The sequence below is a fragment of the Oreochromis niloticus genome, linkage group LG3 (assembly GCF_001858045.2).
Source record: "Oreochromis niloticus isolate F11D_XX linkage group LG3, O_niloticus_UMD_NMBU, whole genome shotgun sequence".
Taxonomy (NCBI): Eukaryota; Metazoa; Chordata; class Actinopteri; order Cichliformes; family Cichlidae; genus Oreochromis; species Oreochromis niloticus.
This window is the reverse complement of record NC_031967.2, coordinates 28,371,358-28,396,440: the sequence shown is the minus strand read 5'-3', so window position 1 is coordinate 28,396,440 and position 25,083 is coordinate 28,371,358. Positions and strand designations below refer to the sequence as shown.

General features: G+C 37.9%; 1 protein-coding gene and 1 long non-coding RNA gene across 2 annotated transcripts; both read right to left on the bottom strand.

The window, feature by feature from the left end:
* Positions 1–3,307: 3,307 nt before the first annotated feature.
* Positions 3,308–20,424, bottom strand: LOC102079471 (E3 ubiquitin-protein ligase TRIM21; the record flags this gene model as incomplete). The annotated part of the gene is made up of 9 exons (XM_005459242.4): positions 3,308–3,442; positions 4,218–4,336; positions 14,705–17,152; positions 18,539–18,565; positions 18,651–18,795; positions 18,957–19,065; positions 19,207–19,310; positions 19,399–19,494; positions 20,233–20,424. Coding segments are annotated over 7 exons (1,218 nt in total), but the record flags the coding sequence as incomplete, so codon positions are not given.
* A 240-nt stretch (positions 20,425–20,664) lies between these two features.
* On the bottom strand, positions 20,665–24,613 carry LOC109198676 (uncharacterized). Its single transcript, XR_002059357.2, has 3 exons — positions 22,985–24,613; positions 21,161–21,387; positions 20,665–20,726 (listed from the first exon to the last, which is right to left on the bottom strand). It is a non-coding gene; the product is annotated as an uncharacterized LOC109198676 (long non-coding RNA).
* Positions 24,614–25,083: the final 470 nt, after the last annotated feature.

Here is a 25,083-nt window from a genome sequence, read left to right as displayed (position 1 = left end):
TGATAATTGTTCAAAAAAGGCATGGAGGGTTACAAGCTTAATAAGCTAAGAGACATAACACTTCCTCACATCCTCCTCACAGGAACGTGGCCTTGATCATAAATCTGCTGTTATGGTATGCCCCTTCTTTAACTCTACAGCTCAGACCATAGGACAAGAGATGGTTACCATGGTAACGGGAGCACTAAAACATTAGAAGGGTCATGGTTGGGTCTAAACATGCGACCCTGCTGGAATCAGACCGCGGGAGACTGCAAACAGAACACAAGAGCCACTCGTACCTTCTACTTGCAAGGGGAGATTGCACTCACAGAACTGACAAAAACACACCTGTAGCCAACTCCAAAAAACCCAGTCTCCCCTCACAGCTTTTATTCCATGAACCTATTACACAACCCCCAACTGTAAAACCCCGGTGGTGTGTCATAAAAACTAAGGTGTGTGCATGCACGTGCAAGCATGCGAGTGAATGTGTATGTGTCTATGTGTGTGTATGCATGTGTGCATGTGTGTTTGTTTCTCTGTATACGTGACTTCCTGCCACACAATATATGCTTACAACTGTTTAACCACATTTCCTAGTTATCCAAAGGTCATCTCCCCTCACCCGTATATGGCTTCACTTTAATGGTAAACCAAAAGCATAGGCATGCCCCTATGGCTGGAAGTAAACATTCCTTATCAAATAAGGAAACCAGAGTCTTTACATGGAATGTGCCTGCAGTTGAACACTATAGCTATAACCTCCCCCACCGTCCTGTATGGAGGGGAGGAATATAGAAACAGAAGAATATCTTTAATCATGCACTTTAAAACAAAGTTTACAATCTTAAGCACAACAATGACAACATTTAACAAAATCACAAAATCAACAGTCATCATTAGAGTTAAAAATCTATCATATATATTTCACCTCTATAATATTTTTGATATTTAAACGGTGCTATTTGTATATATTAGAGCTATTTCTTAACATTTTCGACTTTGCAATAAATTATTTAATTAGTTTAGTGTGTTACTGTTATTTCTTGGAGCAACTGTAACCCACATAATTAAAGTATTCTGATTGTGATTGTGACTTTGATAGTTCACGCAAATGTTCAATAACATAAAACACTTGTGACTTTTATGACTCAAAGCTTTTGTCAAGTACTTATTGACACTAAAGCAGGGTTTTGTGATTATGGGCAAATATGGATGTAAGTTACAGCTTGACCGGTTGTTTGTTTGCTTGACTGGAAGGGTTTTTTTTATGTGGTTTTAAGGTTTTAAAGCTTTTGTGTGTGAATGTTTCATCAACCATTTCCCATGTAAAAATGTGAGATGGTAGGGTTAACTTAAAAGTAACACTTCCTCTATGTGTTGAATATACTTCTGTATTTTATGTTTAGCCAGTCAAGAACATGATACTGATCTCATCTCACTGCTACTGTGTCTTGTGCAAAAATGCGACAAAAATTTTAACTGCATTTTCCTTCCTCTTTACATTCAAAGATAACCATAGCTTTTAATGAGCATTAGTGGACAGAAAAAAGCAACACTGCACCACACTAGATTACACAAGTTTCTGATATGTTTATTTGAGTAACTGTAAGGATATCATAAGTTCCTGGTAATGTAATGGTAATGAAGGTTTTATATTTAATTGAGATGAAAGCTGGAAAGTCAGAACAGCTGATGAACATTTTACCAAGAGAAGAATACGTGCCTAAAATTTAATAAAAAAAAAAAAAAAAAAAAGGAAGTTCAGAGGACGGTCAGAGTAGCTATAGCAAGAAACAGCATTTAAAACTGAAACTGATTCTCAGTAATGTCAAATCCCCGGCCTCAAAACATATGAGCCAAGGCCTGGTCTCGCCTGGTTGTGCTAACTTATTTAACTGACAAACACTGAAACTTAAATACACCTCATGTATATTTTTCAATTTTCACAAACCAAAATCAAGAATTTACAAATTAAAAATAAATTGGCTGAGGACATAGTGACCACAAACATTTGCTTGCGTATGTCTAACAGCAAATAGACCGTTTCCTGTTACACTTCTTTCTTTAAGAAACAGGAAGAAAGGGAACTCAAAAGTTACACAATTCTGTTTCGAGGATACAAATAAAAAATCCCTCAGTTTTTCTTGTGAAAGATACAAGTGAGAGTGGTCATACAGTCAAAAACACAAGTACAAACCAAGTAGTTCCAAAATCCAAATATTATACAGCTAGTTAGAAGTGCTCATCAATCAGATGTTTCTTTCATAGATTAAATATTAGAAATGTGGATGCAGCATTTGTTATTGAACTCTGTATGATTCTTATTTTAATAATGGATCAAAAAGAAAACTAAATTCATAATTAGCACTAACACCATCCAAAGTCACTGAATTTAGAAATTAATCTTAACTCATCATGAAATTTTAATCATCAGTATAGCAACAAACAAAGTTTGTCACAGAATCATTGGTCTGACTGTGGAAAGCTATTCTTCCACAATACTGAAATTCCTTGCAGGACTGCAGGGTATATTGCTTGCTCTTTGGTGTTCATATTTCTGAAAATGAACAGGGAGGCATTGGTTTCCAACCTTGTTGCATGCCACAATCACAACCCTTTTAGTTGGACCAACTGTAATTTTACAATCGTTGTTGCTTTTTGTGGATATGACTTCATATATCAGCATCTCTGAGTTGCTTATGCACAAGTTCCCTGCATAGTTATCCGTCTTGCTTAAGCGTCGACCGTCTCTGCTGCAGATTCTGATCACGTTCTCCAGATCACTTTTATTGAGGAACGACTGCACTGTAGTTCTGCACCAGAGGTGTTCTTTTTTCAAATACCTGCATTAATAGATCAATATTTCAGTACGTATTATTACATCATGGATATTATGCCAGTTTTCAGCTTGTTAAAACAACTTCTGCTTAGTTTTCAATATTTTCTAATGTTCCCAGTGTTACAATTCCTCTAATAGGTAACAATATGCAGTGATAAACACTAAGCCTCGATGTGGAGCAGGATACAGAAATCTGTTCGCTTATTTGTAACACAATTCCTCCACAACATTATTACTTTAAACCTTCTAGTTTTCACACACATAAAATGCTGAGTTTAATGACATCACATGAAGATGCTCATAAAACAGCACCGCGTGGTGTAGCAGCACGTAACCCTCTGGAGCCTGTAAGCTTTTACTTTAAAGGTTGTTTCGTACTGCACACAATAAAACTAAACTTTTTTTGAATTATGTACTTTTGATTTACCTTTTTCCAAGCATCTAGGGAATTTCTGTCAAATTCCTCTTGAAGGATGTGTCTGCTGAGAAATTCTTTATAATGACTTTTGGGGCTTTTGTCCTGACACGGTGATGAAGGCTCTCCAATCATGCTACTGCCCCCACCAATAAGGGCTACAGTGACAATGATGGTGATCAAGACAATGAATCTCATTTTATCTGCAGTGAAAAGAGAGAAGGCAACAGTCTTATGAGGTTGAAAAGAAGGCAACAGGACTTGGAAGATGTTTCACCTCACTTGAGAGGCTTCTTCAGTTACATGTTTGTTCCATGATAGGGTGAGACAAGGTCTCACAGTGGCTCATGTGGTGATGCACATGATTAAAAGTGGGTCAACAACCTTCTCAAATGGACACCCCCCTTTACTTTTGTAATAGTCTTTATTCAGGTGTCAGTCTGTCATTGGTTAGCTGACTGCAGCTGGTCCAAAACGCTGCAGCATGGTTACTAACTGAACACATCCAAGTGAGACTACATATGTTCCATACTAACATCCTTACACTGACTGCCAGTCAGTTTTCGCACTAACTTTATGATTTTCTGATATTAATATTATTATGATGATGATGATGATTATTATTATTATTATTATTATTATTGTTGTATTAGCACACTCTCTCCTTTCTGATCTTTTGAACTGGTACAGTGCTGCAAGGTCAATGAGGTCTGCGGACCAAATGCTCCTAGCTTTCCCGAGGTCCAGATTAAAGCACAGAGGAGTGCAGAGGCCTTTTTTGTAACTGCTCCTAAACTGTGGAACAAACTTCGTGTTCAAATCAGGACTTCCCTAACATTAGACTGTTTCACAACCAACCAAATCAAGAAAAAAAAAAGAAGTATGTGTGCAAAATTACAGAATTTCATCTGATAAATGTAATTTAAACATGATCAATTATACATGAAAGCATGAGCCAGGACACATTAGTCATCTTACCTTTCTTTGTTGTTGTGCTGTGGAGAACTGATAATCCTGTTGCTCTAGTGTGTTAGAATTACTGCAGCAGTCTTTACCCACTTCCTCTTTTTATCTTTTAGTCATAACTCATCACAGTTCTCCAAATAACAGGAATCAAAACAGTCGAAAGGCAAAGAAAAGGAAGCAAAAACAGTGCATCATCAAAAAGAACTGCAGTGGAAATGGACTGATTTCAGGTTATGAGTATATGAAACTGAACATGTTTGATTTTTCTCACATTACTACTGTACCAGACCTCGAGGAGACTAACTAACTGTATTATAGGCATACCAATGTGGGTTTACATATGTAGTTCACCAGTACTGGGATGCGATGTGTCTTGATGCTGGTTCTGCTGGTTTATCAAAACTCTGAAACAAATCATTAGTCTGGCTGTGGAAAGCTTTTCTACCACAATACTGAAAATATTTGCAGGACTGTAGGGTACATTGCTTGGGGTTTGGTTCTCATATTTTTGAAAATGAACAGGGAGTTAGAGAGACAGAGACGGATGAACAGATACAGGTGCTGTAGTCTGTTAGAATTTCTGCGCTAAGATTTTCTGTCTTCCTCAGTTAGTATTTTAATTAAGACTAATAATCTTTTCCCAGATAAAAAAAAACCACAATAAAACTAGTCCAAAATCAAGGCAAGATTTTCCGGCTCAACAATGATCATGTTATCACGATGCTCCTGAGGTATTGAAGTCTGGTCACAGAGCACAGCATTACCAACACCGTGAGGCAAGGGCTTGGATGTGTAGTTGGTAGAAAGAAAAGTGGGATTCAGAGGAGAAGGTGATGATTTTGACTTTTTTTCTTGGTATTCGTTCAATTGAAAATTTTGTATTTCATATTGCAGTGCTTGATATAAAGATAATATAAGTCATTTCTTAACATAAGGCTTGTTTTGCTAAACAAGTCTAACAAAGACGTCCAGGTGACTTCAAGAGAAATATCAAGCTGACATCGAGGTCACATCTCATGCTTGGGACAACTTTCATTTTGGAACAATTTTGCAGACATGACAAGACCTCTTCACCAATTGATATGTTATTGTGGTGGAGGGGTTTGTATGTCCCAGGGATCTTAGAAGCCATGTTGTCTGGGGGCTTTTGCCTGGGATAGGGTTGCCCAGGGAGGGTGCCCGAGAGCGAGCAACAAAAAACAAAACAAAACAACTTTCTTATTCATTCATTACCAGTAAATTATTGTGAAGGGAAACATGTGACTGTTTCCTCACACAAGTTGACTGCGGCCAACATCCCAAGTTTTATCTGTGTATTTGAAGAAGTACATTCTTGTACTATATGTGTGACATTCAAAATCTGGGTCACTGTGGGTGAATCATAATGCAGAAAAATAGGAAGCGCAGCAGACACCAGCTGGTCTTTGCTTATCATGAAGTCGTCCACACAAATGCCCAATAACATAAAACACTTTATGACTTTTATGACTTAAACATACGAGAGGAGATTGTAACTATGTTTTTTTCAACTACTTATTGCCACTAAAGTAGAGTTTTGTGATTATGAACAAATATGGATGTAAATTAAGTTTGACCGGTTGTTTGTTTGCTTGACTGGAAGGTTTTTTCATGTGGTTTTAAGGTTTTGAAGCAAACGCAGAAACTTATACACATTTCAAGTATATTTTCTTTATTGTAGCAAACCAAAATCAAGATTGTGTTGCTATGCTACACTACTTTATTTAATGCACAGGAACAACGTTACACCATTCTGTTCTTGTGGATACAAATACAAAAACATCAGTTCTTATTTTGAAAGATACAAGTGAGAGTGGTCTTACTGTCAAAAACACAACTACAAACTAAGTACTGCTAAAATCCAAATATTATACAACTAGTTAGAAGTAATCATTAAACAGATGTTTCTTACACAGATTAAATATTAGAAATTTGGATGCTGCATTTGTTATCAAACTCTTTATGATTCTTATTTCAATAATGGATCAAAAAGAAAACTAAAGCAAAATTCATTAACCCTTTATTCACCATTAGCCAGCTGACGGCCCCATTTTCCAAGCACTATTTAAATGACTGTAATTGTGTCATCGTTTATGCTAGAGAAAAAATGTGAATGGTTTCAAAAAGAAGAGAAGCTGAGCTTTATGGGGATATTTAGTGCATTATGGTAGCACAAAGCGTTCACAAGCTAATGCTTTCTGAACACAGAAAGAAAACTCAACTCTGGCTAGAATTTACCACATGAGCTTCGTACTACTGTAACTCTTTGAGCTAGAGAGAAGTGATCTAGGTTTAAACACTTTTTTATACACTGTATTTAGTATAGTTCATATTTAAACTTGATGTTGTGTTACATTTTGTTCATGTTGAAAATCAGTTTTCACTTAACTATAAATCTGATCCTTTTTTAATTTATTTTTTTCCCACTTAAAACTGTTGTTGCATTGCCATAACAATACAGTGATGTAGAATGACTGCCAGATATTGAAAGCTGAGGTTATTCTGAAAAGAAAATGGCAAAAGCATTCACATATAGTATGATTTCAGACCCCTTTACAGCCAAAATTACCAAATAAGTTGCTACTTGGTAAATAAAGGGTTAAAGCACTAACACAATCCAAAGTTGATGAATAAAGAAATTAATCCATGGAAAGCTATTCTACCACAATACTGAAATTCCTTGCAGGACTGCAGGGTATATTGCTTGCTTTTTGGTGTTCATATTTCTGAAAATGAACAGGGAGACATTGGTTTCCAACCTTGTTGCATGCCACAATCACAACCCTTTTCCTTGCACCAATTTTAATTTTACAGTCTTTGTTCCTTTTCCTGGATGCGATGTCATATATCAGCATCTCCGAGTTGCTTATGCACAAGTTCCCTGCATAGTTATCCGTCTTGCTTAAGCGTCGACCGTCTCTGCTGCAGATTCTGTTCACGTTCTCCAGATCACTTTTATTGAGGAACGACTGCACTGTAGTTCTGCACCAGAGGTGTTCTTTTTTCAAATACCTGCATTAATAGATCAATATTTCAGTACATATCAGGGCTGGACTGGGACAAAAAATCGGCCCGGGCATTTTGACTAGAGACTGGCCCACCAGGTATTATAGGGAAAATCATAAAGCCTTTGAATGAAAACAAACACTGCTGTGACAGTGATGTACACTGTCTTGTTCGTATATTTGTGTCAGTCGAATAAACTTCAACCTACACCATCCTCCCTATTCTGGTATTTGAAACAGTACTTAGCAGAAACCAAAAGACTGCTTGGTCGGGTTAACCTCCTGAACTATCTACAACACATGATGGAAACCTGAAATTAAGGTAGCGAAGACTAGAGGTGAGACATGATCATTACTGAATATAATAAATAATAAAGGTCAGATTTAGTTATATTTTCATAAACTACTAGTTTACCACATTTATAAACAGCATGACAGGGCAAAACATGTTTTCTATTATGGCAACCTTTACAAAGTGAAAGGAGACAGAAAGACAGGTGCGAAAGAGTAAAACTTAAATGACTTTCTGATGTACAATAAGTAGATTTCTATACATTTGACATCACATGACTACTTTGGTTGCTAGACATTTTAAACGAGAATAAGAAAGAAAAGTATTTCTTTGTGCCCCCCTTTCTCTGTTAATGCCCTACCTGGCCCCCTGGCAAAAGTTTGCACAGTTACCAGCTGTCAGCTACGTAGAAAAGGATCCTGGTGTTATTTGTCTCTCAGAAACAGTTCATAACTTCCCTTCAACTCATTCATGTCACCTAAAAGGTAAACCTGTTTCTCCATCACCTGTTCAGCTCTGATGATTCAGTAAGGACATCTCCTGGTTTCATCTTCATGTTTCCCTCTCACCACATATACAAACCGACATCATGACCAGCAGCTTTTACAGCTGTGGCTCCAGCAAACATCAGCTGATATTAAAAAGTAATGTTAAATTAAATAAATTCTAACAACAGCTCATCAAGCTTAAATGTGCTGCTGTTGTTTATTTGCCGGTTTCTGGCGCAAAGTGGGCGATAAACAAACAAGAGAGACGGGACTTGCGACAGAAAAGCCGATCGCCTGATCATTGATCAGTTTCATGATTGAAGTAGCAACAGGAGAGGGAGGAGAGAGAATGAGAGAAGTAACATTTATATTTTCTCTGAAGACATGACGATTCCGTTTTTTACAGAATAACTAATAACTAACCTTGTGAATAAAATAAAGTTCAACATCAGTAACATCATTGCACTCGTCCAGCAGTACAGAAACTCCATCATGCTAGCTAGTATGCAGTACGAGTTATTGTAACCTGTAAAAAGTTAGCACAACGAAAATAAACTAAACCTAAACTTGGCTTTCATAGGGCGAGAGGTGGGGTACGCCCTGGACAGGTCACCAGTCTGTCGCAGGGCTAACACACAGGGACAGACAACCATTCGCACTCACATTCACTCGCACATTTACACCTAGTGGCAATTTGTATTATCCAATTAACCTATCCCCACAAGCTGCATGTCTTTGGATGGTGGGAGGAAGCCGGAGTACCCACGCAAACATGGGGAGAACATGCAAACTCCACACAGAAAGACCCCGGCCTGATGGTGGAATTGAACTCAGGACCTTCTTGCTGTGCGGCAACAGTGCTAACCACCGTGCCACCGTGCTGCCTACGGTACTAAGAGTTCAACTTCAATAGTGCACAAATTGTTGCAGGTAATCATATCAGTCTCTGGCAGTCTGCTTTAACTGCAAAAACTAATATCAGAGACTGACGATAGCATGACAGTAAGATCTCTCAAAAGGGGCCTAAAGATAGAAACTGTTAACCATCAACAACTGAGTTACTTTTACAAATCTGCCAGCATCTGTCCAATCCACTTCATGTCATTGTTTATACCATTAGAAAAAACAAAACAAAACATCGGCCCATAAAAACAAAAGCTGACCATCTATGGTACATATTATTACATCATGGATATTATGCCAGTTTTCAGCTTGCTAAAACAACTTCTGCTTAGTTTTCAATATTTTCTAATATTCCCAGTGTTACAATTCCTCTAATAGGTAACAATATGCACTGATAAACACAAAGCCTCGATGTGGAGCAGCAGGGCTCTAGAGTGCGACCAATTTGGTCGCAAATGCGACCAAATTTTTCAGTGGTGCGACTAAAAAAAAATTGCGACCAAATATTTTCGGGTAACAAAAAAAAAAAAAAAATCTCTGCAACTCTCCGTGTGGTCAACAACAGACACACATTATGCCCCTATCGTGGACTAAACCAATCAGAGATAGTCAGGGGCGGGACCTCTCTGATTGGCTGTCGTCCAGTTGAAAGTGCAGGTGGAAGAGAGAGGTGAGTAGCTTGAATAAAGCGATATCAATTCATTAACGGATTCCACACAAAGACGTAAACACAGAGCGGACCCGACCTATCAGAATCAGCTTTGTCTTTCTCGGCTTTCTCACCCCACGGCCCGAACACGGACACGCTGTCGGAGCTTAGCGATTCTGATGCGTCGGGTCCGCGTTGTTTTTCCGTCTTTTTTGCGCTGATTCTAAGCTGCAGGTTTTGTCTCTCCAACCAAAATTCGCCGAGCCAGCAGCAAAAGAAGCAGCAAACTACGCTTCACATTTGATCAATGTCGTCATGAATTCCCTCTGACTTTTGCTGTTTTGCTTCCACCACGATAAAAATCCCACTTCATGCACAGCTCTCTCTCTCTCTCTCTCTCTCTCTCTGTACTTCAAGAACAGTTTCCCGTCTCAAATCTCTGTTTTCTGCATTATTCATTTGCTTATTACCCACCAGTCTACCGTTGTTTACAGCGCTGTCGGCCGCTGTCTTTTTCTTTTTCTTTTTTCACTTAAATGACCTCGGACAAGAAAGCCTAATTTCTGCTGTTCAATACTGAAGAAATTTAAACTTCTTAAAATTATACAAAATTGCAGAATATTGCAGAATATTTTTAAGGTTATCTGCTATAAAAACTCAGGTGAGAAAAATCTCCTTCATGTTTTTCTGTGTTTTATTCTCAGTTACTTTGACACAAAGGCATCTGCTGTGATGTTCACAATTCTGATGAAGTCTCATGTGTATCAGTGCTGATAAATGATCAGAATTATAATATTTCTGACTGTCTGAGGCTAAATTGAATCGAATCAGGACTTTGAGAACCGGAATCGAATGGATTATAGAAATCAGTGATGATACCCAGCCCTAGTGAGCAGCCTAGGCCCGACAGAAGTGGATGTAGCTGTGGGTAATAAGAAAAGATGAAAAGAACTATTGATAACTTTTGTGTTAAGTTAAGGCCTGATCCGTCTGAAATTCATAGCCAGCTCTGACACGGTGCCATCAATCTTTGAATGCTGAAAAAACAGCAGTGTATCCAGAAAACACATTACATGCTGCAATAAATGCACTGCCCAAGTGTCCCCTCTCCCCACTACCTTTCAGCAGCAGGCAGCAGCAAACAGGTCGTCAGAGGAGCCAAGATGATGATTAAGTTTAACATTTTCTACAATATTGACAAAGCACTTTAAGCACAAGTTTGTTAGTTCATCATTTAGAAATCAATATTGTCTGTATGGACTTCCCCCCCCAAAGAAAGTGCACATGTAAAACTGCGGTGATAAGCGATGCGGTTGAAAAATTTGAGTGCGCCTAACTTTTGTGCCGGTACGCCTAAATTTTTAAAGTTAGGCGTACCGGTGCGCCCATGTCAAAAAGTTAGTCTAGAGCCCTGAGCAGGATACAGAAATCTGTTTGCTTATTTGTAACACAATTCCTCCACAACATTATTACATTATTACTTTAAACCTTCTAGTTTTCACACACATAAAATGCTGAGTTTAATGACATCACATGAAGATGCTCATAAAACAGCACCGTGTGGTGTAGCAGCACGTAACCCTCTGGAGCCTGTAAGCTTTTACTTTAAAGGTTGTTTCGTACTGCACAAAATAAAACTAAACTTTTTTGAATTATGTACTTTTGATTTACCTTTTCCAAGCATCTAGGGAATTTCTGTCAAATTCCTCTTGAAGGATGTGTCTGCTTACAAATTCTTCATGATGACTTTCTGGACTTTTTTCCTGACACGGTGATAAAGCCCGTGCGGTCATGCTGCTGCCCCCGACAATAAGGGCTACGGTGACGATGATGGTGATCAAGACAATGAATCTCATTTTACCTGCAGTGAAAAAGAGAGAAGGCAACAGTCTTATGAGGTTGAAAAGAAGGCAACAGGACTTGGACTGGAAGATATTTCACCCTCAGAGGCTTCTTCAGTTGCATGTTTGTCCCAAAATACCCAAATGAAAAAATATATTATAGCTGTTATTTATGTTTAACATGACTTAATATTTGCATTTTATTTAATATTACAATTATTTTCTGCTATGATCTCACTAGTTTAACCCTCCTATGCTTTTATCTTTTTTGATTATTTTAAATTTATGGCACCTGTAAACAGTTGTTTTTTTATATGTGTTTTATAAATACATTTGACTTTGACTTCAAGAAACTTAAAGCAGTCCAGTTGCCTTTAATTGAAGGTACTTCCACTGCACTGACCTGGATGACCGTGAACCTACACAGACAGAGACGGCAATACTGATTAGCTAACATGTTTTAAAAATGATACACTCAAAAACTCATTTCAAATAATGAATATTGTGCATTCAAATAAAAAATAAAAAAACAGCATCCAGAAACAAAATCAACATATCATATACGTTTTAACATCACATTGCAATATTTTACATTAGTGTTTGGCAACTCTTATATTACTGTAGGCTAGGATCATGTGCAGAGTGCCACTAATCTGTGTTATTCCTTTAACATCTCGATACGACTCTTATATCAAGAAAAAACGTGAGTACACAAGATTGCAAAATTACACAATTTCATCTGATAAATTAAATTTCAATATCATTAACTGTATATGAAAATATGAGCCAGGAGACAGAAAAGTCATCTTACCTTTCCTTGTTGCTGTGGAGGACTGATATCACCTGGTGCTCTGGTGGGTTAAAAGTACTGCAACATCCTTTACTTGCTTCCTCTTTTTATCTTTTAGTTATAACCAATCATCTTTCTCCAAATAACAGGAATCAAAACAGTCAAAGGCAAAGAAAAAGAAAAAGGAAGCATAAAAAAGTGCATCATCAAAAAGAAGTGCAGTGCAGATGGAGTGATTTCAGGTTATGAATAAATGCATCTGAACCTGTTTGATTTTTCTCAGATTACTACTGTACCAGACCTCGAGGACACTAACTAATAGTATTGTAGCCATACCAGTGCTGACATATTTAACCAAACTAAGAATAATAATAATTCATGTTTATTTTTATTTAAAAATGCACAACGAGAGTGTAAAAAATAATCCCAACTTTTTGAGGACTATAAACATTTACAAGCATTAAATGACAAATCCAGCTGTTCCCTTTTACTCGAAACATGTAAACACATTTCAAGAAACTGTGAGTTCAGTTTTTCAAAAACTGTACAAAACACACCTGAAAAGAGTGAACCGCTTTGTCAAAACCCCACACAGCACAAAAAACACTCAACAACACTCAAAATCACATTTTCTCATCTCCAAACTGATTCCATGTCACAAATTCCAGTGTGTGCAAATATCCCGTTTCTCCTTTTAGTGTAGAGTTGTTTACCTGTATAGAATTTGCAGTACTACATGTAAGTGCAACACAAATCATTCTATAGTAAAACTCAGTAATTTCACCTGAAGTGTAGGTGTAAGTGTAAGACTACAAAGTAAATGTGTGCTCAGACACAAAAAATGAAACAATATTTATTTGGGAAAGGGAAATTACATCTAAACCTCATCTTATTCTCTCTTTCTCTTCTTCTTTGTTGGTGTTGCTTCATCTTCTTGCCTAACACCTGCAAAAGTTATTTTTGGTCTCTTTTATATTCTGACACATGACTGTATTCTCCTTCCAACTGAGTTTGCTCATGTTTGCATGTTATATGCTTTATCTCTGTGCTTAGTAACTTCGTGTGTTATTTTGGTAGTCCTTAGTTTTACTTCCTTTGTCTTGCTTTGCCACCTGTTGCCCCTCAACCAGCTGCCTCCACTTCCTCTCATTAGTCTCGGTGTGTGCAAATGCCTCGTCTTTACGTTGTAATTATATTCTTTAATCCTCATTTTTTATGTCTACACTCTGCTCCCATTGCTCTTGTGGACTTTTGTGATGTCTTCAGATTTTTGGATTTCCAGTCAACATTCAAAGCTCATCTTGAGTTAAGACTCTATCTCAGTGTCCTTTCACTCACTGGTCATTTATTGAAAACCACAACTGTAAATTGAAATGACCTAAAGGCTCCTAATCGTAATCCACTTCTTGTTACTGGTGGTTTTCTGGTTGTCTTGCCATTTTTAACGAGATACTTCAAAGTTTCCCTTCAGGCATATCGTTCGCTAATAACAGTTTTTATAATAATTATTAATGTAATGAGTCTTTGCTAATAATGTAAGATATGCTTACAATTGAAACCACTTCCAACACTAAGCATATGGTGCACTCTGAGGTGTAGTTAAAACAAATAATCAAACAAACAAACCTTGTAATGTATTGATTCTGTGGTCAAATCACAAATGTCTCAGAAACACTGAGGAAAGCCACCGACTGAAACATCAGTTTCTTTCTGCTGGTATAAAAAGTATACCTGCAGATTCTGATCTCTAAGTCTGAGGCGCCAACAACTGTAATGCTTCATGATTTATCTGGTTTAGGTCAGCTTTTATTAATCATACTGGCCCTGTCATCAACCCAATTATAATAAGACAGAGCTCAGCAGCAGCTTCTGTATTGGTCTCACAACACTGCAGTGACTAAGAATGTGGAGCTAATGCCACTGTAAGGCAGACCTTCACAGAAAAATATAACATTAATGTTACTAGTCTAAAATTTTTCTCTTAACATTAGTGAGTGCTAAAAAGTGTCTGGCCAACTCACTTTCAAAGGAAGTGTTTTCTAAACTTTGCTTGCATGGGTGAAATGAAGAAATGAAACAGATTGTAGGGTTCCTCCCTGTTATTCTAAGAAAAAGTCAAGCTCAAAAAAAGAATCTGAAAAATCAGGTGGCCTAAAGCCTTTTGAATTCAGACATAGCTAAACGACAGGTGGCTGTGCTCTAGCTTATTAACTTTTATTGCACTTAAAAATGTAGCTAATGTAAAATGTATTTATTTATTTTTTTACTAATGATGAACATGATGAGAGCTTTCTTTAAAAAACAGCGCTAACACACCAGCTGTGTGGGGCTACAGTGTACTGTCAGTGAAGAGTTTAGTTGTGCATGAAAAACAACTGGCATTAAGTCATATTTGTGTTGCACCAGAACTGCTGATGTAACACACACACACACACACACACACACACAAGAGCACACTGTGCAAGGAGTTAAACCCCTCTCTAATGCAACAGTAAGTGACAGGAGATATATACCTGGATTTGATTAAGGCTCACTTTAATTTGTTGCTTGAAGGCCCCGCGGTCATGCTGTTGCCCCCACCAACAAACTGACAAACTAATGATCCATGCATGTGAAGTAACCCTTATGTGTCTTTAATGATCCACTGCACTCCTAGGGCTGAAGGAAGAGTAAAGGAGACAATATACAGCTGGTTTCAATAAGGTTTGGATTTATTCAAACTACAAAATAAATAAAACTAAAATCTTAAACATATTTCATTCTTTTAGCATTACAAACCCAGTTAAAATATTAAAAAATATTCCCTAGATAGAAGTGTGTTTGTTTCTTGTGTATATCTATGTAAAACATATTGCTTATATGCTGTAAATGGATTATTTAGAGTGACTCATGTAGACTACAGTTGAAAAAGCTTCAGTTTACAGTATCTAAAATGCCCAGTGAGACAAATTGTTTAACAGATGTGTGGAGTAACAAGGAGGATCTGTGGAATTAAGCATCTTGTAGACTAAATGCTTGAGGTAGTGGTTAAAATCAGCTTTTCCCAACCACGGAACATAAGTATGCCACTAGAAATCATCAAGTGTGCCATAGAAGTTTATCCAATTTCACCTGATTGGTACTCTTAGCCAGTGGCGTGTTGTGACAGGCAGAACATTTACATTCTCATCCACCACATCCACTTAATTGTACTGCCCTTACCACCAGCAAGATGAAGATGAAGAAGAAATAGAAAAGTACAAAGTCATGCTGCGAGTGAGACAACACTGCAGGGAATAGCGATTACTAAATAACTGAAAACAAAAAGTAGTCAATCCGACCTGGGTCCTAAAGAGAATTCCAACCCAGATGGCCCTGGCATTAATAGTGGAAGAAAGCAAAAGAAAAAGTAAACTCATGACCATACAGTTAACATTATCTTGCCTTTGGATTCTCATACACTGGAGAACCAACTGAGGCCATTCTGCTACGCCTGGTGCGCGGGGAAATCAAACTGTGCCACGGTTCCAAGCAAACTTAAACACCATCTCCAGACGAAACACCCATCACTTCAAGCGTGAACAGACTGAGACGCAGGCAGCTTCAATGAGGAAAACCACCAATAAGAGCAATAAAGTACTTAAAGCTAACAAGTTGCTGAATTGCAAAAATGCATACATGTTTACACCGATGGAGCAGCTGCCATGCTTGGGCACACTAAAGGATTTGTAAACAGACTGAAAGAGCAATGTCATTTCAATGCATTGTTTTCTGCACCGGGAAGTACTTGTTGCCAAGACTGCAAGAATCAAGAACTTAAAGTGTTTTTCACAAATCAGAAGGATGTCAAGTTACTCTCAAGTGACAAGTGGATTAGAAGACTGCCGTATCTGGCAGATATATTTGAACATCTGATTGACCTGAACACACGAATATAAGGCTGAAATAACAAATTGCTCACAAGTAAAATATATGGGATTTTGTTGAAAGGTGCAGCTCTGGAAACAACAAGCTTAACGTGCCAACCTTAACATGTTGACACACACCTAGATATGGCAGGGTGTCAATAGGTGGTGGATCTTGTGATTTTTCTAATGTGAAATATGTGCTGTGGCTCCAAAAGGTTGGGAAACACTGGTTTATATGAACACAACCAATAACAAGAGAAGACTCCTTATTAAATCATCCCTTTGCACATAATCATAATTAACAGTATTTAGAGTGCATCCCCATAATATGTATACATTTGCATTGCTAGCATTGCTATATAGTGCATAAAAGAAAACTCTAAAACCCATGCCTTTATTGTACCTTCATTGATTCATGTTATTATTATAAGAAAAGAATATGGAAACCCAGGCAATCAAATTCCCACCTTAATGTATATAATGCCTATAAGTGATGCATTCACTGCTCCAAAACCTGTGCATGTGATTACTACTGCTTTTCCATAGCAGAGATAATCAAAGGATCACTGTTTTTCTCATCTGGTTTCAGATGTGGACTGAAGTACGGGAGGATCTCACCACCAAATGAACACTCAGTAAATGAGTAGATGTGAGACTGAGACATCACATCATAAAAGGACACGAGACCTTCCTCATAATCTACATACACCCCGACTTTCCGAGGTTTCACTTTAAATGAAAGGTTCACAGGCGGTATTGTCCGGGCTGCATATTTTTTGTCTCCATGATATGCAGTAACCCAGTAACCTTTGTCAGGGTTCACTGAAAATTTCCCTTTGCGATAAGCATCACATCTGGCCACACCCAGATCCCACCCGGTCTTGTTGCTGACCTCCACCTCCCAGTATGATTTCCCTGATTTCAGCCTGTTGAGCCCCAGGACACTTCCAAACATATCAGACCTCTGGGGAGAATCAGGATCTTTTGCTGTTTTTCCACCATTTCTCACTTTTTTCCCATTATCAGAAATTACAAGACTTGAGTGTGCAGAAGTCGGGTCCAGCTTCACGTCCACTACAGTCAAAAGAATACACTTAATTAAAAAATTGAACCATATGGTAAGTAGATCTATAAACATCACACATAGGTCAACACATGAAAATCACTCTTTATTCCTTTTTTTAATCAACGTTTTTGTTAAAGAGCTCCATCACACCAAAATATGGCACTAAGTATTGTTATGGAGTCCAACCAGACTGACCCTTCCAGACCTCACCGTAACAGAGAAGACTGCTTAGCCAGCTATGGCTTTAATTTATTTTATTGTTAATGTTTTTTTATTGTTATTTGTCTAATATCTGTGCCAGATTTCAATTCTCACAATATTCAAATGCAACAAATTCATTTTGTTGAATTTTAGGAAAAAGATGGATGGGTTGCCATCCCAGTTCAGAAACAACATACTTGTGTTATATGGTTTCTCTATATCACCAGGTCTTGGTATCAACAGGATAACAAGTAAAACATAATAAATAAATTCTGGATAATATTAAACTGATCTTTGCCATTATTCTCTAAACAAACGTAGAAAATTACATGAGAAAATAATATCTTAGATTGGGGAAGTGGATACTAAATTGTGCTTAGAAATTACTTAACTTTAGCAAAACAACAAATTCAATTCTAGAAATTAAAAACATATTTAAAACAGAAATCAAAGCCTTTTATTCTGAAACTCAGACTTACTATATGAAATTGATGTCTAATTTTGAAAATGTCATTATTATTTTATAAGCATATTGTTCTTCCTTTAAATAAAATTTAAAATGAAACAGGGCTTTTATGTTGAAAATCTGGCGCACTGTCATGGTCCTGGGTCATTTGACCCAGCGTTTTGTGTTTTCTATTATTGTAATATATTCTGGTTGTGGTTTCTAGCTCATTGATTTTGGTTCGGTTCTTCTTCAGTTTAGTGTTAGTCATCCCTACCTGTGTGTTCCCTCTGTGTAAAGTCTGTGTTTCTTTGTATGTGTGAATTCCTGTTTTATTTTGAAGGTCAGTGTCTCAGGTTATTGTATTCTGTTTTTATATATCTCAGTCTCATCAGCTACAATTTTCCCCAGCTGTGTCTCCTCCTGTTTCTCATTCCCTGATTGCCTCTTTATATATAAGCCCTGTGTTTTCTGGTGTGCGTTGCTGGTTCATCTGTGTATTTCCCTGCATCTCCCTGCATCTCCACTTCTGGTTTGTTTCTGTTAGTTTTCATGGTCACCCTTGTCGTATCTGTTTGTATCACCATCTGATGAATAAACTCACTTGCATCTGAGCTGCCTGCATAAAGGGTCCTTTAATAATTTACGCACGGCTTGCCCTGCAAACCGTGACATGCACACCTGTTCCCTGTTGTTACTCACTGTTAACATTTTTTTTATACTACTTTAAAAATTTTTAAATACACACCTGCAAATGTAGAAATCCTCTTGAGGTCTGTGGAAACACACATTTTAATAAGCTGCAGTATGTCAAATCTAAAGTTAAATTAATACAAGTCATGAGAGACCAAAAGACTCACCTTTGGATGCGAGTTTTTCTATTTCCTGGTCAATTTGCTTCATCATGGCTGAAGTCATACCTCGCAGTGTCCCGAAGGAGAGTGAAGTGTTGTCACATAAATTTTTCCAGTCAGCAGATTCTTTCAGGCCTGTTACAGGAGAAAGCTGTGCATGTGTGCAAAGGTAAAAGTTAGCTTACAGCAGGCATGATTAATTTGAATGAATCAGAAATAACACTGAAAATGCACAGATGTTGTAAATGAAATTTTTCTTCTTTTAAGGGAATTTATGCTCCAGTGGATGGATCTTAGATCCTTGGGGTTCACCTCCAAGTCTGGGTTGTTGTCTAGCTCATCAGTGGCTTTTTTGAGCACATCAATTTCTCTTTGCAGCTTCTGGGTGAGATCTTGTGCTTCTCTTTTCACTTTCCGTCTCCTAAAGATAACAGAGAGGGCACGTGGGAGTCCATTTTATTCAAACATAATGCACCAAAGGAGCAAAAAGAATCCTTGCGATGTTAAAATGTTCTTCAGCGATGCTGACAGACTAACTTCTACTGAGCCTCACAGGACCAACCTGTCCTCCAGAGCCTGACATGCTTTCTCTTTAGCATCCTCCACAATTTTCATCACCTCTGAGAAGAAACTGTTGATCTCCAGCCATTCGGCATCCAAGCTAACCTGAATAGCCACAAGGAGAGTGAAGAAGTCAAAGCAATATCAAAATAAAGGATTTTCTTTTTTTTAAAAAAAATGTTGCGGTCTTTACATTGCAGTTTATTTCAGATGATTTGACTTCGGCCATCTTGTGGTCTCGGGAATCAATTTTCTGCCGTAAATCAGCTTTCATCTTTTCTTGTCTTTCCTTGAAAAGGAACAATGGAAAATGTTAAAATACTCAAAGTTGATACAGGTTAAAAACCTTATACTAGCAGTCATGTCAGCAGCTCTGTGAGTCAACGCGTAGTTTGGATTTGCCAGTACTAGAGTCAGACATTTTTCAGGTTTGTCATAAAAAAAGCACCAGTTATGTTAATTACCTGAGCCATGCCACAAATGTTGACCTCCTGGTGGAGCTAGAAAAACAGCCAGTTCATTACCTAACTGTTAATGTGTTTATTTCATGTGTCTAATGAAGAGCCAAAAAATGCAGTTCTTCTAATGACCACTTGGGGCTGGCTCAAGTGGTCATTAAACCGCCCCAATAAATTTCTTCTGTACCTGTTATGTGTTCATAGTTAAACTATACAGCATTTAAAAGCCTGTTCACAGTCTGGCACACAGAAAAGAACAGTTTAGGTTTTATCTAAAGATAGTTTCCTGCAAAGCTGGATCGTGACCAATCTATCTGGATACTTGTAAGGTTTGAAGCTGGGCCTGTGGTGGCCTTGGTTCAAAGTGTGCACTCACAGGCAGCCGTAGCCTGTTGGTGTCTGTGAGACTTTACCTCAAGTAATCTGAGTATTTGAACTCCACCTCTGTGCCCGTTCTAATGGAATTATCAGACAGGATTTTCTGTGAGGTACTACCTTGTGCTTCAGTTTTGGAGGGTGAAACTCTGGTAATGAATGACTGTATATTCACTGTGTTGAAACTGCAGTACCTTTTGTTGCCTTTTAGCCTTCTCTCTCTCCCGTTCTCTCTCTAGTTCTCTCTCTCGTTCTTCTCTCTCTCGTTCTTCTCTCTCTCGTTCTTCTCTCTCACGTTCTTGTCTCTCTTGTTCTTGTCTTGCTCGTTCTCTCTCTCGTTCCTGTCTCTCTCGTTCTTGTCTTGCTCGTTCTCTCTCTCGTTCTTCTCTCTCACGTTCTTGTCTCTCTTGTTCTTGTCTTGCTCGTTCTCTCTCTCGTTCTTCTCTCTCACGTTCTTGTCTCTCTTGTTCTTGTCTTGCTCGTTCTCTCTCTCGTTCCTGTCTCTCTCGTTCTTGTCTTTCTCGTTCTTGTCTTGCTCGTTCTCTCTCTCGTTCTTGTCTCTCGCGTTCTTGTCTCTCTCGCTCTTCTCTCTCCCGTTCTTGTCTCTCTCTTTCTTGTCTCTCCCGTTCTTGTCTCTCTCGTTCTTGTCTCACTCGTTCTCTCTCTCTGTCTTGTCTCTCTTGAGCCCCTGTAAGAAAAGAAGATCAATGTTATCATGTTGTTCTTCAGTTATCATGTTGTTCTTGTTCCTGTCATGAACTAACTTAAACATCTAACTGTGCCTGTTACTGTGGTTGTCTGACTGGAGGATCAGACAATCCTCCAGTGATCAGTTATCAGTTATGTGTTTTTGTCTTTGTTTTTTCAGTGCAGAAACTGTAAAAAGTAAGCCATAGTACATATTAAATATCGTAGGAGATGGCAAAAAAGAAATCATGTTTGATGAAACTGTAGATTTAATTGATGTAAGTTTGACAAATATGGGGCAAATATTCTAAAAAAGATATTTTCTAAAATGTGAAAAGATTATCGCTGTTAACCAGTGAGTTATAGTTAGATAGTCACGCCCCGACCCTGTAGCAACACAAACTAACCACAGTACAAACACATCGGTAGACTCACTATAATCCAGACTCATACACATGCCCATCGAAGGCTCTTGTCTGATTAGAGATCCCATAAAGCTTGGCATGGGATGGAAACTAGATTGCCCACTTTCAGGGATCCTCATTCCCTTTGGTGTGCAGCCCATCCTTCCCTGGTGAACTCTCAGGCCATGGTAAGTTGCGAAAGACCGGCCGCAGTGACAAAAGTTCTCCATGTTGGATGAGTTGAATATCTGTAGGGGACTGATAAGGTGCAAACAAGCAGGTAAAAAGACATGCACTGCCCAGAAAATGTGATCAGTAGATTTTGACTTACAGTGTATTATTTTCCATTGTGCATTATTTTTTCAGTCTTAATGGATGAAGGATTAAATAAGTAATCTGTGATCCACCCATGAGGGTGATTCAACACAAATTCATTTTAATAAACAAAATGAGCTAGAACTGAAGTTTAATGTCTTGGGGAATTTTGAGTTTTGAGGATTTTTTTTAATTACAGCTGTTGTAAAATGTCTGAATTTAAATCTCTAAATCACTTATATTGTAGTATTTGATGTCAATCTGGAGATGTGTGGACAGTGATTAGGCACCCTCTAGTGTTACAGATTACATGTTACATGTCTTGCACACAGAGCCAGATGAAAACAGGAAGTTAAAAAGGGAAAGTTCTGTGTCAGTAACATTATAGTTTCAAACAGTTTTCAGTAATAAACTATTAAATGCCTACTAAAATAAAATTAAAAGCAACAATCAGCTCACAGCATATATAGACTACATTTAGCTATATAATGTTATAACACAATGTTTATTAAGCATATATGCAGAATTTGTTTTTTAATTAAGTTGAGTTACTGATTGAATCATTACAGTTCTAATACACACTATACTCACAGTGTCTGCATAATCTATTTTTAGAGTTTGGCAATGGATATTATTATATTTTATTTGAGTCAACCCAAGTTCATTTCTCTACACACCTACACACATAACTCATGCATAGCTGTGCACACACCCTATACCCTGGATCAGGATCAATGATAACAACTTGCTGTTCTACAACTTATGAAACACTAGACATACAGTCTAAAGTTATGTATTTTAATTTACATGACTTTAATCTAAGCAAAGCCCCAGGCACAATGATTTTTCTTTTAAACACATTCTTAAACACATATATACCACTGCAGCATGTCATTCATTTGTCTTTTCTTTTGCAGCCTGTGTTTTGTCCTGTCTTATGCTCCCTTTCTATTTTCCTTTCTCTTTCTCCTCACCGCTCCAACTGGTTGAGGCAGTCGGCTGGAGGACTGGTTCTGCCGGAGGTTTCGTCCTGTGGAAAGGGGGCTTTTCTTTCCCACCATTGCAGTAGTGCTTACAAATGGGGGATTTCGGGATTATTGAGGTTTTCTCTAGAATATCAAAGTCTTTACCTCACATTGTAAAATTAATTGTTATTTATTTATTATTAATTCTTCAGTTTATGCAGGAATACAAGTGAGTTAACAAGCAGTTAATGTGATGATTAAAAAGTTGCTGATTTACTCGATATTTCTTTGTTCTGTTTTATGAGTGAAACTTAAATCAATGATTAAAATCCCAGGAAATGTTGTCTTAAATGAAACTCCAAGTTTTTATGTGTTAAGATGCATCACAGATTTTTTTTTAAACTTCAGTCTAGTGTCAAATGCTTGAATTTAAATGTCTAAGTCACTCATATTTTACTAACGGAAAAATAAACCTGGAGGTTTTTATAATTTGTTATATATATATATATATTTAAAAACGAACAAAAAACAAATATTAAAGACGCTTAAACACACTTATCTGCCCAGCAGCCTACCTGTACTTCTGATGTCGATGCTCCACTGTGTGACCTGTCACCTGTTGTTGCATCTTTTTAATGCATTGTCAGTTTTTCAGTTTCATTTCAGTCAAACCCGAAACTTTTCCACCAATGCACAAAGGTGGAGCTCCAATACATTTCTCTGATATACTTCTGTGTTTTGGAAACACCATTAAAAGTAAAGCTGTAATACAGAAAACACTGAACATCTTTATTAAAACTTTTAAAAGTGACATGCAAATAGTAGCAGTGAATAGTGTACATTTAAAGACTAACAGTAAATAGGAGTGTCATAACCTGTTACACAAGCTGGTCCACGTGGAGGAAAAAAACTCATTGTATTCATTGCTTGTAAATTCTCTCTTAATATGTTTCCTCAAATTTTACTCTACTTGTACTTAAAAGAAGTAAAAATGTCACAATTCAAAACTTATCCAAATCCGATGCAACCTGTTGGCTGACATCAGTCAAAGCTATTCGTGGTCACTAAACATACCTGACATATTTAGTCAGTCACTCTGTGGAATCTGAAGCTAAATTCCTTTTTGTCACATGAATGGAGGTCATCAATCAGGCAAGGCTTGATGTGCAGACACTCATTTTTTAAGCGTGACAGGAAGTTCATGTCCTCTGGTACAATTAAACGCTGAAGACAAAAGTGTGCTGTGTGTAACACTGTGTAAAAATGGTCACTGAGAACAGACTAGACATTAAGATGCACACTGAAATAGCAGTAGAGTTCCCAAACAAAGTAAAGTGAAGTAAGACTTAACAAACAAACAGTAATTGTTAGAAATGAGTCTGAACTGTGATATTGTAGAATGACACAAAACTTCCACATTAAAACAAAAATTAAATAAATAAAACCTACAACGCCACAATAGAACAAAACATAGCAAATGTTTAAACTGAGAAAATGTACCATACCAAGACAAATATTGGCTCATTTTAAGTTTGATGACACGAACAAGCCTCAGAAAAGTAGGCACAGGGCCGTGTTTACCACTGTGTAGCATCCCGTCCTCCTTTAACAACAGTCTGTAAATGTGTGGAACTGAGAAAATATGATATAGGATTCTAGCTGCTCAAGAGTCCTCGGTCTTCATTGTTGCATTTATTGTTTCATGATGCTCCAAACCTTTTTAGGAGGTAAAAGGTCTGGGCTGCATGCATGTCGGTTCAGAACTCAGACTTCTACTCTAGTCGTGCTGTTGTAATGAAGCTTATGTGTAAGTTCGATGAGGAAGATCTGAAGTCTACATCTGTCTGCTTTCCCAGGTGTTGGTGACTAATCTAAGCTTTAAGTCACTTTCACTTTCCTACGCTGTCAAGCTAATTGTGATGTCACCGATCTAGTCCAACCATCTTTCTGCCAGCCTTCTTCAGCCCAATCAGCCTTCACTCCGCCTACTTTAAATCTCACTTTCACATGACATCTGACATTCTCCCTTGCAGATGCCTTCGTGTAACCCACCTCCTCTTCGTCACTGCCTCTCCCTCATCACTCAGTATTGTGTGTATATGACAGTTAGTTATAAGATTTGATTCTTTAATAATTCCTCTTCAAGAACAGGATTTGCTGTTTCACTCTTAGAGTTTTACAGGTAGAAGACTAGAAAAGTGAAGGGAGTAACAATAGCTTAGTGGAACTTAAAGAACATATTTCATCCATCCATTCGCTTCCGCTTATCCTTTTCAGGGTCACGGGGGGCGCTGGAGCCTATCCCAGCTGTCATAGGGCGAGAGGCGGGGTACACCCTGGACAGGTCGCCAGTCTGTCGCAGGGCCAACACACAAGGACAGACAACCATTCACACCTAGTGACAATTTGGATTATCCAATTAACCTATCCCCACAAGCTGCATGTCTTTGGACAGAGGGAGGAAGCCGGAGTACCCGGAGGGAACCCACGCAAACATGGGGAGAACATGCAAATTCCACACAGAAAGACCCCGGCCTGATGGTGGAATTGAACTCAGGACCTTCTTGCTGTGCGGCAACAGTGCTAACCACCGTGCCACCGTGCCACCATATTTCATTTTTCTTTAAAAACTACGATGTGTTATCTAAAAACTAAATGTAGTTACTGTCTAGTC